The sequence below is a fragment of the Apium graveolens genome, chromosome 6 (assembly GCF_009905375.1).
Source record: "Apium graveolens cultivar Ventura chromosome 6, ASM990537v1, whole genome shotgun sequence".
Lineage (NCBI taxonomy): Eukaryota > Viridiplantae > Streptophyta > Magnoliopsida > Apiales > Apiaceae > Apium > Apium graveolens.
The window spans coordinates 13,433,031-13,443,125 of NC_133652.1; the positions used below are offsets into that span (position 1 = coordinate 13,433,031).

Below are 10,095 nucleotides of genomic sequence, written 5' to 3' on the forward strand. Positions count from 1 at the left end.
CAGAGAATTAGATTAGGTTAAGTTCAGATTATGCACCTATGCAACAATGTATGGTTATCGTTCAATGCTAAGACAAGTAACAATTTGAGTTTGATTTAACTAAGAGATTATACTAAATAATATTAACTAAGAGAATAAATATTGAATTAATTATATGAGAATAAACATGAGATTCTAACTTCATTAAATACTTCATTCAAAGTTATGTTCTTTAACCCTAGCATGTGATGGTGATGACTACTAATCTGATAACACGAAATAAGTATACGCTAATTTTCGTTATACGTGCACCCTACTATCAAACATCCATAATTAAGATAGAAGTTGAATAGTCACCAATTATGTTTAGTCCCTATATGTCTATAAAGATTGAAAACATAATGGTTTAAGAGCAAGTTATCTATCATGATTACATAGGGTGAATAAGATGGTTAAAATTACCCATGAATTATGCATGTCAATTCATACATAAACCTATGCTAGCATGGAAAGTTCTAAACCTCTATATTCACTGTCTCTTCAATAGAGATTAACAAACAATCTTAGATGTTAGCTACGCATCAAAGACGAAAAAGCACAACCAAACTGGGAAATCATAAATCACCACACATAAATGATTTAAAATAATTAACTATTGAAATCCATAGATAAATCCATTAGAACCCCATAATAATGATTAGTTCATTATCGAACTCATCGTCACCATGAGTTCCAATGAAAATATGATAATAAACAATATAAGAGTACTAGGGTTTAAAAACAAATCAAAAATAACCATCCGAAGTATCAAATATATTGAAAAATACAAAAGTCTTCTTCTCCATAGCCGTTTGTGCTCTCTAGGTCTTCGTATCGCTCTCCCTTGGCTCCTTGTTATTAAAAACAAATTATTATTGGCTTATATATGCTTTTGGACGACCTGGGCCCTCAAAATCATCAAATTCAAGTCAAATCAGGATTATGGCTCAGGACTCTAGCGCGGCCGCCCCATACTCCACGCAGGCGCGCATGCTCTCTGCATATCTGGCGCGGCCGCCCCGCTCTCTCGCGCTAGCGCGCCAAGCTTCTGGATTTTTCTACAATTACTTGTTTCTATAGTAACTTGAGTTCCGTTTGTCAGAATTTGGCGATTCAATAGTCCACATGAAGATATGGAGATGCTCTTCAACATGAACAAGGCCTAGGCTTCCAATTCTGATCACTTTTCAGCAAATTTCCTTGAAAAACTCATTTATTCATCCAACCAATGCTTGTAATACAAAAAACACAAAAATACATCAAAAATACCAATAACCTGAGTCCAAAACACCAACTTAAGCTTGTAATGAAGCATTCCAATTAGATATAAAATTCACTTATCACACCCCCAAACTTGAATCGATGCATGTCCTCAAACCTAAACAGACTCAAAAACTACAAAAAATAACCTAATGCATGAATGCAACTACGTGAATGCAAATAAATGATAATGCAATCGATCCCCTCAGAATAACCATAACCAACCAACAAGCAAATGCCTCTAAGATTGCAATGACTCTAAACAGAATTTGAATAAACCCCGTAAACAAACTCACAAACCAGAAACGTGCGTGTGTGGATGCTTAACAGATATACTCTCGAAACTAGATCAATAACCATACCTTATCTATCATCAAAACAATCACGAGCTTATAAATAGAATAGCGTTGAACGTATAATGACTCATAACACCTCCTTTCTACTAGCGTTATACAAGGATTCACATCATTATTGAACACATAACAAAGATACTTATTTGACCGTGCAATTAGTGAGGTCCCACAAGACTTATACAATAATACCCATGTAACGAGCGTTAGGTTAGCGAATCCTAGACTATCAAAGCCTTAGGTCACTAGGAACCAAGTCCCATAGAACTTAATAACTCGAGTATTAAAGAGCTCACTCTTGATCAATTATGCATAAACACATACATTTTTTTCCTTTTCTTTTTTTTTTTTCTTTTTTTTCAACAATTTCTGAATGAGTGCGTTTTGTTCTATCTCATTCAACCCTAGACTACTCATAAACATATGAGCCGGCTACTAGCCATTTGACGCTTAGCCTTATTCATAACTAGCAATGAAATCCAAGTTTTTCTCCAATTTTAAAATTCAGTGTTCTTTTGTCATTAAGAGAATACCAAAAATTCTAGATATAAACAAGTGATTAAATCTCAACAAATAAACAATTAAGATCATGATCTAGATCAAAAGCAATCTTATAAGACTTGTGATTTTTTTTTCTGGCATGCAAATCAATTTATTAGACTTAAATAACCCTCTATTCGTTATCACTACACTCAAATTAACATCAACTTATCAATCAGAAATAGCTCAACCTAAGGGATCATGTTCTATGCATGCACATGCAACTATATGAACTCACATAAAAAAATGTCATATAGGAACAATCATACAAAAATATGAATGAAATACAACTAAACATGCAACATGAATCTATATGAATCTATACGGACACACACAAACTAATCCTTACATTATCATCCCCAAACTTAAAATTTTCAATGTCCTCATTGAAGGTAATAATAAGGATTTCAGGCATACCTAGTTATCAGAAAAATCACCCTCCTCGGGTGGAGTATCAGGTGGCGGATACACAGAATTAGCACCAAACATCGGCCAACCAACCTCAACACCAGTGGCTCAGAAAGCAGTCCCAAATCCTGTGTCAAGTCGGCCACAAAACGACTGTGCATATCATGCATCGCATCCATGCATCTGGCCAATCTCCGAAACTGCGTATCGCCAAGCCCAGAACCATCCCCTGCCTCCTGCTGAGCACGTAAAGAACTAGCCTCTCCACTAGCAGCTCTCCAAGCTGCACGCCTAGCCGGAGAAGAACCACCAGCACAAGCCTGATCGGCTGGCTGGCCTCATGGCAGATGGTCATAAGTTTAACCCAGACCCTTCTCATCAACTTTTCCATCATACCATTCCTGCATGACTGAGATTGTGGAGCTATCAATAGGAGCGCTCAACATCTGCAACTGCTCCAACTCAGGCCAACGAACACCAACCGAAACACAAAGCTTCGTCGCAATAGAGGCATGAGGAATCGTCCCCGATGTCCTGCTTTGTAGAAATCATAGCATATTCTGATATATCACCTGGACGAGATCTACATACTCCTCATTCAAGATCTCCCAAAGTAAAATAGCACGATCAACAGTAACATCATGCTGATGCGAATAAGGCATAATATTGGCACACACAAAAGCATTCCATGCTCGAGCATACATGTTCATGCATGCAGCCAGAAAAGTGAGCGGCTCATTAGTGCCCTTCTTACACTTCAACAGTGTTCCCGGAACACACAACTCAGCCATAATATAGTCAAGATTAAAATCCTCCCTCGACTTGCTCACCCAGTCCTCTTGCGTCGGCTTTATTGCGGGTTGATTAATGACCCGACGACTAGCCTTCGGTATGTAATCCACCATCAAGCCACGAACCACAGAAAACTCATTCTTGTCCGCCCTTGCATTCGCCTAAAACTCCCGAACAATGCTCATCAGGACAACAGCAGGTACCTCACAGAAAGTTTACCATCCCATCTCAGTAATCATCTCCAAGAGCTTTCCATCTTACACAATAGGTAAGAAACCCCTCTCCTTAGCAATTGATTTGGACAACAATCTCGTAAACTCAACTTGAGCATCCGTAGAAGAAAATCTGTTTTTCGCTCCACTAGCACTCGAATCACTAGAGCTGCTCCCCACCACGATTCTCGATCTTTTGAGTTCCATGAGAACAATAGAGATTTTGTGTGTAAGTAGTTAATAGTAAAAACTAGGGTTTTGAAATTGGAATATATGTGATAGAAATGTATGTAGGATGTATGTATATATAGAATATATGTGGGATGGGGGTGAGATTGTTTGGGAATAGGAATTAGGGTGGAAAAGGGTTAAAAACGGGCTGGGTTGTTTTTGTTTGTTTTTCTAATTTTTCTGTATTTTTTCTTTTTCCAAAACCTCTGCGCGGCCGGCCCGCATCTCCGCGTGGCCGCCGTGTTTCTGCTAACCGCGCGCCGCCCCGCTTCTGGCACGGGCGCGCCGTGCTCATGGAAAATCAGAATTTTTTTGTTTTTTTTTCTTGTCGAACCTACTATACAACAAATATGGGTTTCCTCCCACGAAGCGCTTGGTTTACGTCGCTAGCTTAACGTGAATCTTCGAATCAAGTTGTTCATAGAATGGCGCTCATCACCTCACGGTTAGCCGTATCTCCATAGTAATGCTTCAATCTCTGCCCATTCACTTTGAACGCTTGATCCAGGTGCGTATGAAAAATCTCCACAGCTCCATGTGGAAACACAATTTTGACCATGAATGGCCCTGACCACCTCTACTTAAACTTTCTCGGGAAAAGTTGGAGATGAGAGTTTTACAATTGAACCTTCTGACCGGGCATAAAAGACTTGCGCACTAATCTCTAATCATGCAATCTCTTGTACACTTTGTTATTCTCATAAGCCTGTAGTCAAAACTCCTCGAGTTCATTAAGTTGAAGCATTCTTTTCTCTCTAGCAGCTTCCATGTCAAGTTTTATCTTCTTCAAATCCCAATATGCTTTATGCTCTAACTCCGCAGGCAAATGACACACCTTCCCATACACCAACTGGAAAGAAGACATACCAAGAGGAGTCTTGAATGTTGTTCTATATGCCCAAATAGCTTCATCTGGCTTCAAAGACCAATATTTTCTTAATGGACTCACCACCTTCTCCAAGATACGTTTAATCTCCCGATTAGACACTTCAGCTTTCCCAATAGTTTGAGGATGGTAGGCTATGGCAATATGATGATTTATGTGATACTTCTCCATCAATGTAGTGAACTTGCGATTGCAGAAATGTGATCCCTCATCACTGATTATAACCCTTGAAGTACCGAATCGCGTGAATATCTTCTTATGAAGGAAGTTAATCACCACCTTAGCATCATTGGTTGGTAAAGCTTTCACCTCGACCCATTTGGACACATAATCAACCGCCAACAGAATATACTGATTATTTCATAACGGGACAAATGGCCCCATGAAGTCGATTCCCCAAACATCGAAAATCTCAACTTCGATCATCATCTTAAGAGGCATCTCATCTCACTTGGATATAATACCAACTCGTTGGCATCGATCACATCTCGAAATGCACTGATGATCATCCTTAAACAAAGTAAGCCAGAAGAATCCTGCTTGAAGGATACAAGCTGATGTCTTCTCTCCACTATAATGTCCACCATACACAGTAGAATGACAGTCGCACAAGATTCCCTTCGTCTCACTATACGGAATGCATCACCAAATAATCTGGTCAGCTCCCTGTCTAAACAAGAACGACTCAAACCATCGATACCATTTTGCCTCATGTAGAAACTTCCTCCTTTGAGCATACAAGAGTTCTGGGGGAATAACATTACTCACAAGATAGTTCACAATATCTGCAAATCATGGTTCTTCTTCTTTCACCCCAAAAAGTTGCTCATCGGGAAAATAAGATCGAAATTTCTCAAAACCATAGACAATTGCCAACAACTCCTTCTCTATAGTAGTGTAATTCAGTTGAGAATTATTAAGGGTCTTACCAGCATAGTAAACCATATAGAAAATATTCTGCTTCCTCTGGCCAAAAACTACTCCAACTGCATAGTCACTAGCATCACACATCATCTCGAATGGCTCATTCCAATCAGCTGCGATAATCACAGGTGCTGTAGTTAAACTCTTTTTTAATCTCTCAAAAGCAGCTAGACATTCTTCATCGAATTTGAAGGGAACATCCTTTTCCAGAAAATTGCACAAAGGCTTAAAGATTTTGGAGATATCTTTGATGAATCGCCGATAAAAACCCGCATGACCAAGAAAACTGCGGACTCCTTTAACTGATATTGGCGGAGGTAGATTTTCGATGACCCCCACCTTGGCCTTATCTACCTCAAGACCCTTGCTAGATACCTTGTGCCCAAGTATAATACCTTGTTGCACCACGAAGTGAAATTTTTCTCCAATTGAGCTCCAGATTGGTCTCAACACATCTTTTCAGCACCAACCCAAGATTGTGCAAGCATTCGTCATAAGAAATCCCGAACATGGAAAAGTCATCCATGAATACCTCCACATGATTGCCAATCATATCTAAGAAAATGGCCATCATGCATCTCTGAAAAGTAGCAGGTGTACCACAAAGTCCGAAAGAGACTCGACGAAAAGCAAAAGTTCCAAATGGACAAGTAAACGTGGTTTTCTCTTGATCTTCTGGAGCAATGCAAATCTGATTATATCCCAAATATCCATCCAGAAGATAATAGTACTTGTGGCCAGCCAACATGTCAAGCATCTGATCAATGAATGGAAACGGAAAGTGATATTTCCTTGTGGCTTTATTTAGCTTTCGATAATCCATGCAAACTCACCATCCTGTGACTGTCTGAGTAGGGATGAGCTCATTCTTTTCATTAGAGACAACGGTAATGCCTTCTTTCTTAGGCACACATTGCATCGGACTCACCCACGAACTGTCATATATGGGTAAATGATTCTTGCATCTAGCCATTTAAGAATTTCTTTCTTCACAACTTCCTTTATGATAGGATTTAGCCTCCTTTATTGCTCAACAGTTGGCTTACTTCCTTCCTCAAGCATAATTTTATGTATGCAATAAGAAGGGCCGATTCCCTTGATATATGTTATAGTCCATCCAATTGCTGATTTAAACTCTCTTAAAATTCTCAAGAGCTTATCTTCATCACTTCCTGAAAGGTCAGATGCAATAATAACATGCAAAGTAGATGCATCACCTAAAAATGCATACCTCAAGTGGTCAGGCAGTGGTTTGAGCTCAAGTGTGGGGGCTTCTTCAATAGATGGCTTAAGACGCTTCGGAGAATTTTTCATCTCTTCCAATCCAAGAGACTCGAAAGGCAAATCCATCTTTCTCTTCATTGGGAATGCATTCAAATATTGCATTTGCTCTTCCCCTTCTTTATCTTCACTGTCGGGATCCCCTGTTAAGGCTCTCTCTAAGGCGTTAGTCCTTCGCAAGTGATCAAGCTCTGAAGTCACTACGGAGACGACCAACTCCACTTTAAAGTACTCCTCTTCATCAGTGGGGAATATTATTGCATTGAAGACATTGAACGTGACATCCTGACCTTGAACTCTCATGGTTAATTTGGCCCGTAGCTAAGAATGGTCTTCCCAAGATAATGTGAATCTTCTTATCCTCCTCAAAGTCTAGAATGACAAAATCAGCTGGGAAGATGAGTTTATCCACCTTAACCAATAAATCCTCCACTACTCTTCACGGATAAGTGATGGAACGATCAGCCAGTTGCAAAGACATGTTCACTGGTTTTGGATCAGGTAGTCCAAGTTTCTTGAAAACAGACAAGGGCATCAGATTGATGCTAGCTCCCAAGTCACACAAACACTTTTTGAACAACAGATTTCCAATGGTGCAAGGTATTGTGAAGCTTCATGGATCTTTAAGCTTATGAGGTAGTTTCTGTTACAGCACAACACTGCACTCTTCTGTTAGAGCAACGGTTTCCAACTCCTCGAGTTTTAGCTTCCGAGATAGAATACCCTACATAAACTTAGCATAGCTTGACATCTGTTCTAGAGCTTCAGCAAAAGGTATGTTAATGTGCAACTTTTGAAAACCTCCAAAAACTTGGCAAATTGCTTATCAAACTTCTGCTTCTGAAGTCTTTAAAGATATGGCGGAGGTGGGTAGATCTGTTTATCCCCCGTATTACCCTCAGGAGGATTTCTATCAACAACTTTCTTCTTCAGCTCCACCTCGACATCCTTCTGCATAACTTTTTCAGCTACCAATCTTATTTTCTGGAATTGGAAAAGGTGCAAATGCACCTGTATTATGAACATAATCTTCAGAATCTTCATCTTGCTGAATTTGGGGGCTCGTGACCTTTCCAGACCTCAATGTGATTGCCTTTAACTGCTCCTTGACTTCCCTCTTTCCTGGATTAACTTCTATATCACTAGGAAGAGTTCTTGGTTGACGGTTCAACAAAGCATTGGCAATTTGCCCTATTTGATTCTCCAGAGTCTTGATAGAAACCGCTTGGATTTTGCAAATAAGCCTCACCTCCTCCAATTCAGACTTTTCATTAGTAGATTGGCCTGCACTTCCATGCATTTGCTGTTGAAATTGGATATGTTGTCTTGTTGGATACCGTTGTTGAAAACCAGGAGGGTTGAACTGCTTTGCTCCAAACTGCTTATAAGGCAGCTATACCACATTCTGATTATTGCTCCAACTGAAGTTAGGATGGTTTCGGTTGTTAGGATTATAAGTGGCAGGAACTGGTTGCTGCGACCTCTGAAAGTTGCTCACAAACTGAGCTGATTCACTAGATATAGCACACTGCTCAGTTTCATGCGCACATGCACAAAGCTCACAGACACTAATGATCTGATTAACTCCATAGTTAGCTAAAGAATCCACTTTCATCGTTAACACCTTTAGCTGGGAAGCTATAGCCGTAGCAGTATCCACCTCCAGAATTCCTGCTACCTTGCCTTGAGGTAGTCTCTGAGTTGGGTTCTGATATTCATTAGCAGCCATCAATTCAATTAGCTCATAAGCTTCATCATAGCTCTTAACCTATAATGCTCCACCTAATGCTGCATCGAGCATGGGTCCGGACTGTGCTCCCAACCCATTATACAAGAAATAGATGATCATCCAGTTAGGCATGCCATGATGAGGACACTTTCTAAGCATCTCCTTGTAGCGCTCCCAAGCTTCACATAAAGATTCTCCTGATTGCTGCGCAAATTGAGTAAGAGTGTTCCTGATTACAGCTCTCTTCGCCATATGGGAGAATTTAGTAAGAAACTTCTGAGCAAGATCCTCCCAAGTAGTGATAGATACTGGTGGTAAAGAATACAACCAACACTTAGCTTTATCCTGCAGTGAGAATGGGAAAAGCCTCAGCTTCACAACTTCTTCAAAAACATTGTTGAACTTGAACGTGTCGCAGATTTTGATGAAATATCTAATGTGCATGTTGGGATCTTCTGTTGGAGAACCCCCAAACTGGACTGAATTCTACACCATCTGAATCGTGCTAGACTTGATTTCAAAAGTATTAGCCGCAATGGCTGGTCTGACAATGCTAGACTGAATGTCATTGATCTTCGGTTGAGAATAATCCATCAAAGCCTTCAGATTCGCTGCTAGTTCTTGAAGGGTTTTTAGCACATAAACGCAACGAAAACGTAAATTTAAATCTTAAAAAAAAACAAAACCCTCCGCAGGATCCGTGCGAAAAATAATATTTAATTCGTAGTTCAGTATGTTTACCTTAAGAAGTTTTACGTTAATGGAAATATGGAGGTCTTTAATAGCGATCCAAGAACAATGAACGGAAATCCCTAGCAGCTGCTCCTCAAGTGTGAAGCACTCCACCGGTATCTACCAAGAGTACAATGTGATGGAGGAGGAAGAGGTTGAGAGAATTAGTTGTCTCCCTCTTGTTCTACCTTAGAATTAGGGTTAATTATTCGGGTTGAGGCAAATAGGGTTTATAATAGTATATTATTATTAACCCTTTAATTGATTATTCTTATTAACCAACTAACTAATAATTAAAACACCTTTTAATCATTAATCCCTTTTCTAAACACTTTAGAAAAATAATTTTCTCACTTGATTTAATTTCCAAAATTAAATTCTTAATTAATAATATTAAGAATTAATTAAATCTCATTTAATCAATTATTAAATCTGCTAATTAATTATTTATTTCACAAATAAATAATTACCAGCCATTATTAATTAATTCCTCTACCATTAAATCATTCTCTTTTATGGTGTGACCCTGTAGGTTCAATATTAAGCCAGTAGTAGAAATAAATAATAATAAAACTATTTTATCATTATTTATATAAATTCTCTAATTCATTAAATATGATTACTTAATAAATTAATCATATTTATTCTACATCATGAGGGATACTTCTGAGCATATCGCGACTATCCGGATAATACGAATTCACTGCTTAGAATACCAAGAACATATCGGTG

At 38.9% G+C, this 10,095-nt stretch overlaps 1 protein-coding gene and 1 non-coding gene across 2 annotated transcripts; one reads left to right on the top strand and one right to left on the bottom strand.

Annotated features, from left to right (window-relative positions):
- Nucleotides 1-4,523: 4,523 nt before the first annotated feature.
- Nucleotides 4,524-7,205, bottom strand: LOC141664606 (uncharacterized). The gene is made up of 5 exons (XM_074470563.1): nt 6,917-7,205; nt 5,997-6,296; nt 5,571-5,734; nt 5,162-5,443; nt 4,524-5,006 (listed from the first exon to the last, which is right to left on the bottom strand). Exons 1-5 carry the CDS (start codon nt 7,203-7,205, stop codon nt 4,524-4,526), a joined length of 1,518 nt encoding a protein of 505 aa, XP_074326664.1.
- A 1,556-nt stretch (nt 7,206-8,761) lies between these two features.
- LOC141669964 (small nucleolar RNA R71) lies at nt 8,762-8,868 on the top strand. Its single transcript, XR_012554218.1, has one exon. It is a non-coding gene; the product is annotated as a small nucleolar RNA R71 (small nucleolar RNA).
- The last annotated feature ends 1,227 nt before the right edge of the window (nt 8,869-10,095 follow it).

Excerpts from the sequence above, each read along its gene's own strand:
- LOC141664606 (XM_074470563.1), bottom strand. The coding sequence starts at position 7,205 with ATGAGAGTTCAAGGTCAGGATGTCACGTTCAATGTCTTCAATGCAATA. Across the intron at positions 6,297-6,916 it reads GATGAAAAATTCTCCGAAGC|AAGATCAAGAGAAAACCACG; the intron begins GTCTTAAGCCAT and ends GCATTGCTCCAG. Across the intron at positions 5,007-5,161 it reads TGATCGATGCCAACGAGTTG|GTGAAAGCTTTACCAACCAA; the intron begins GTATTATATCCA and ends AAATGGGTCGAG.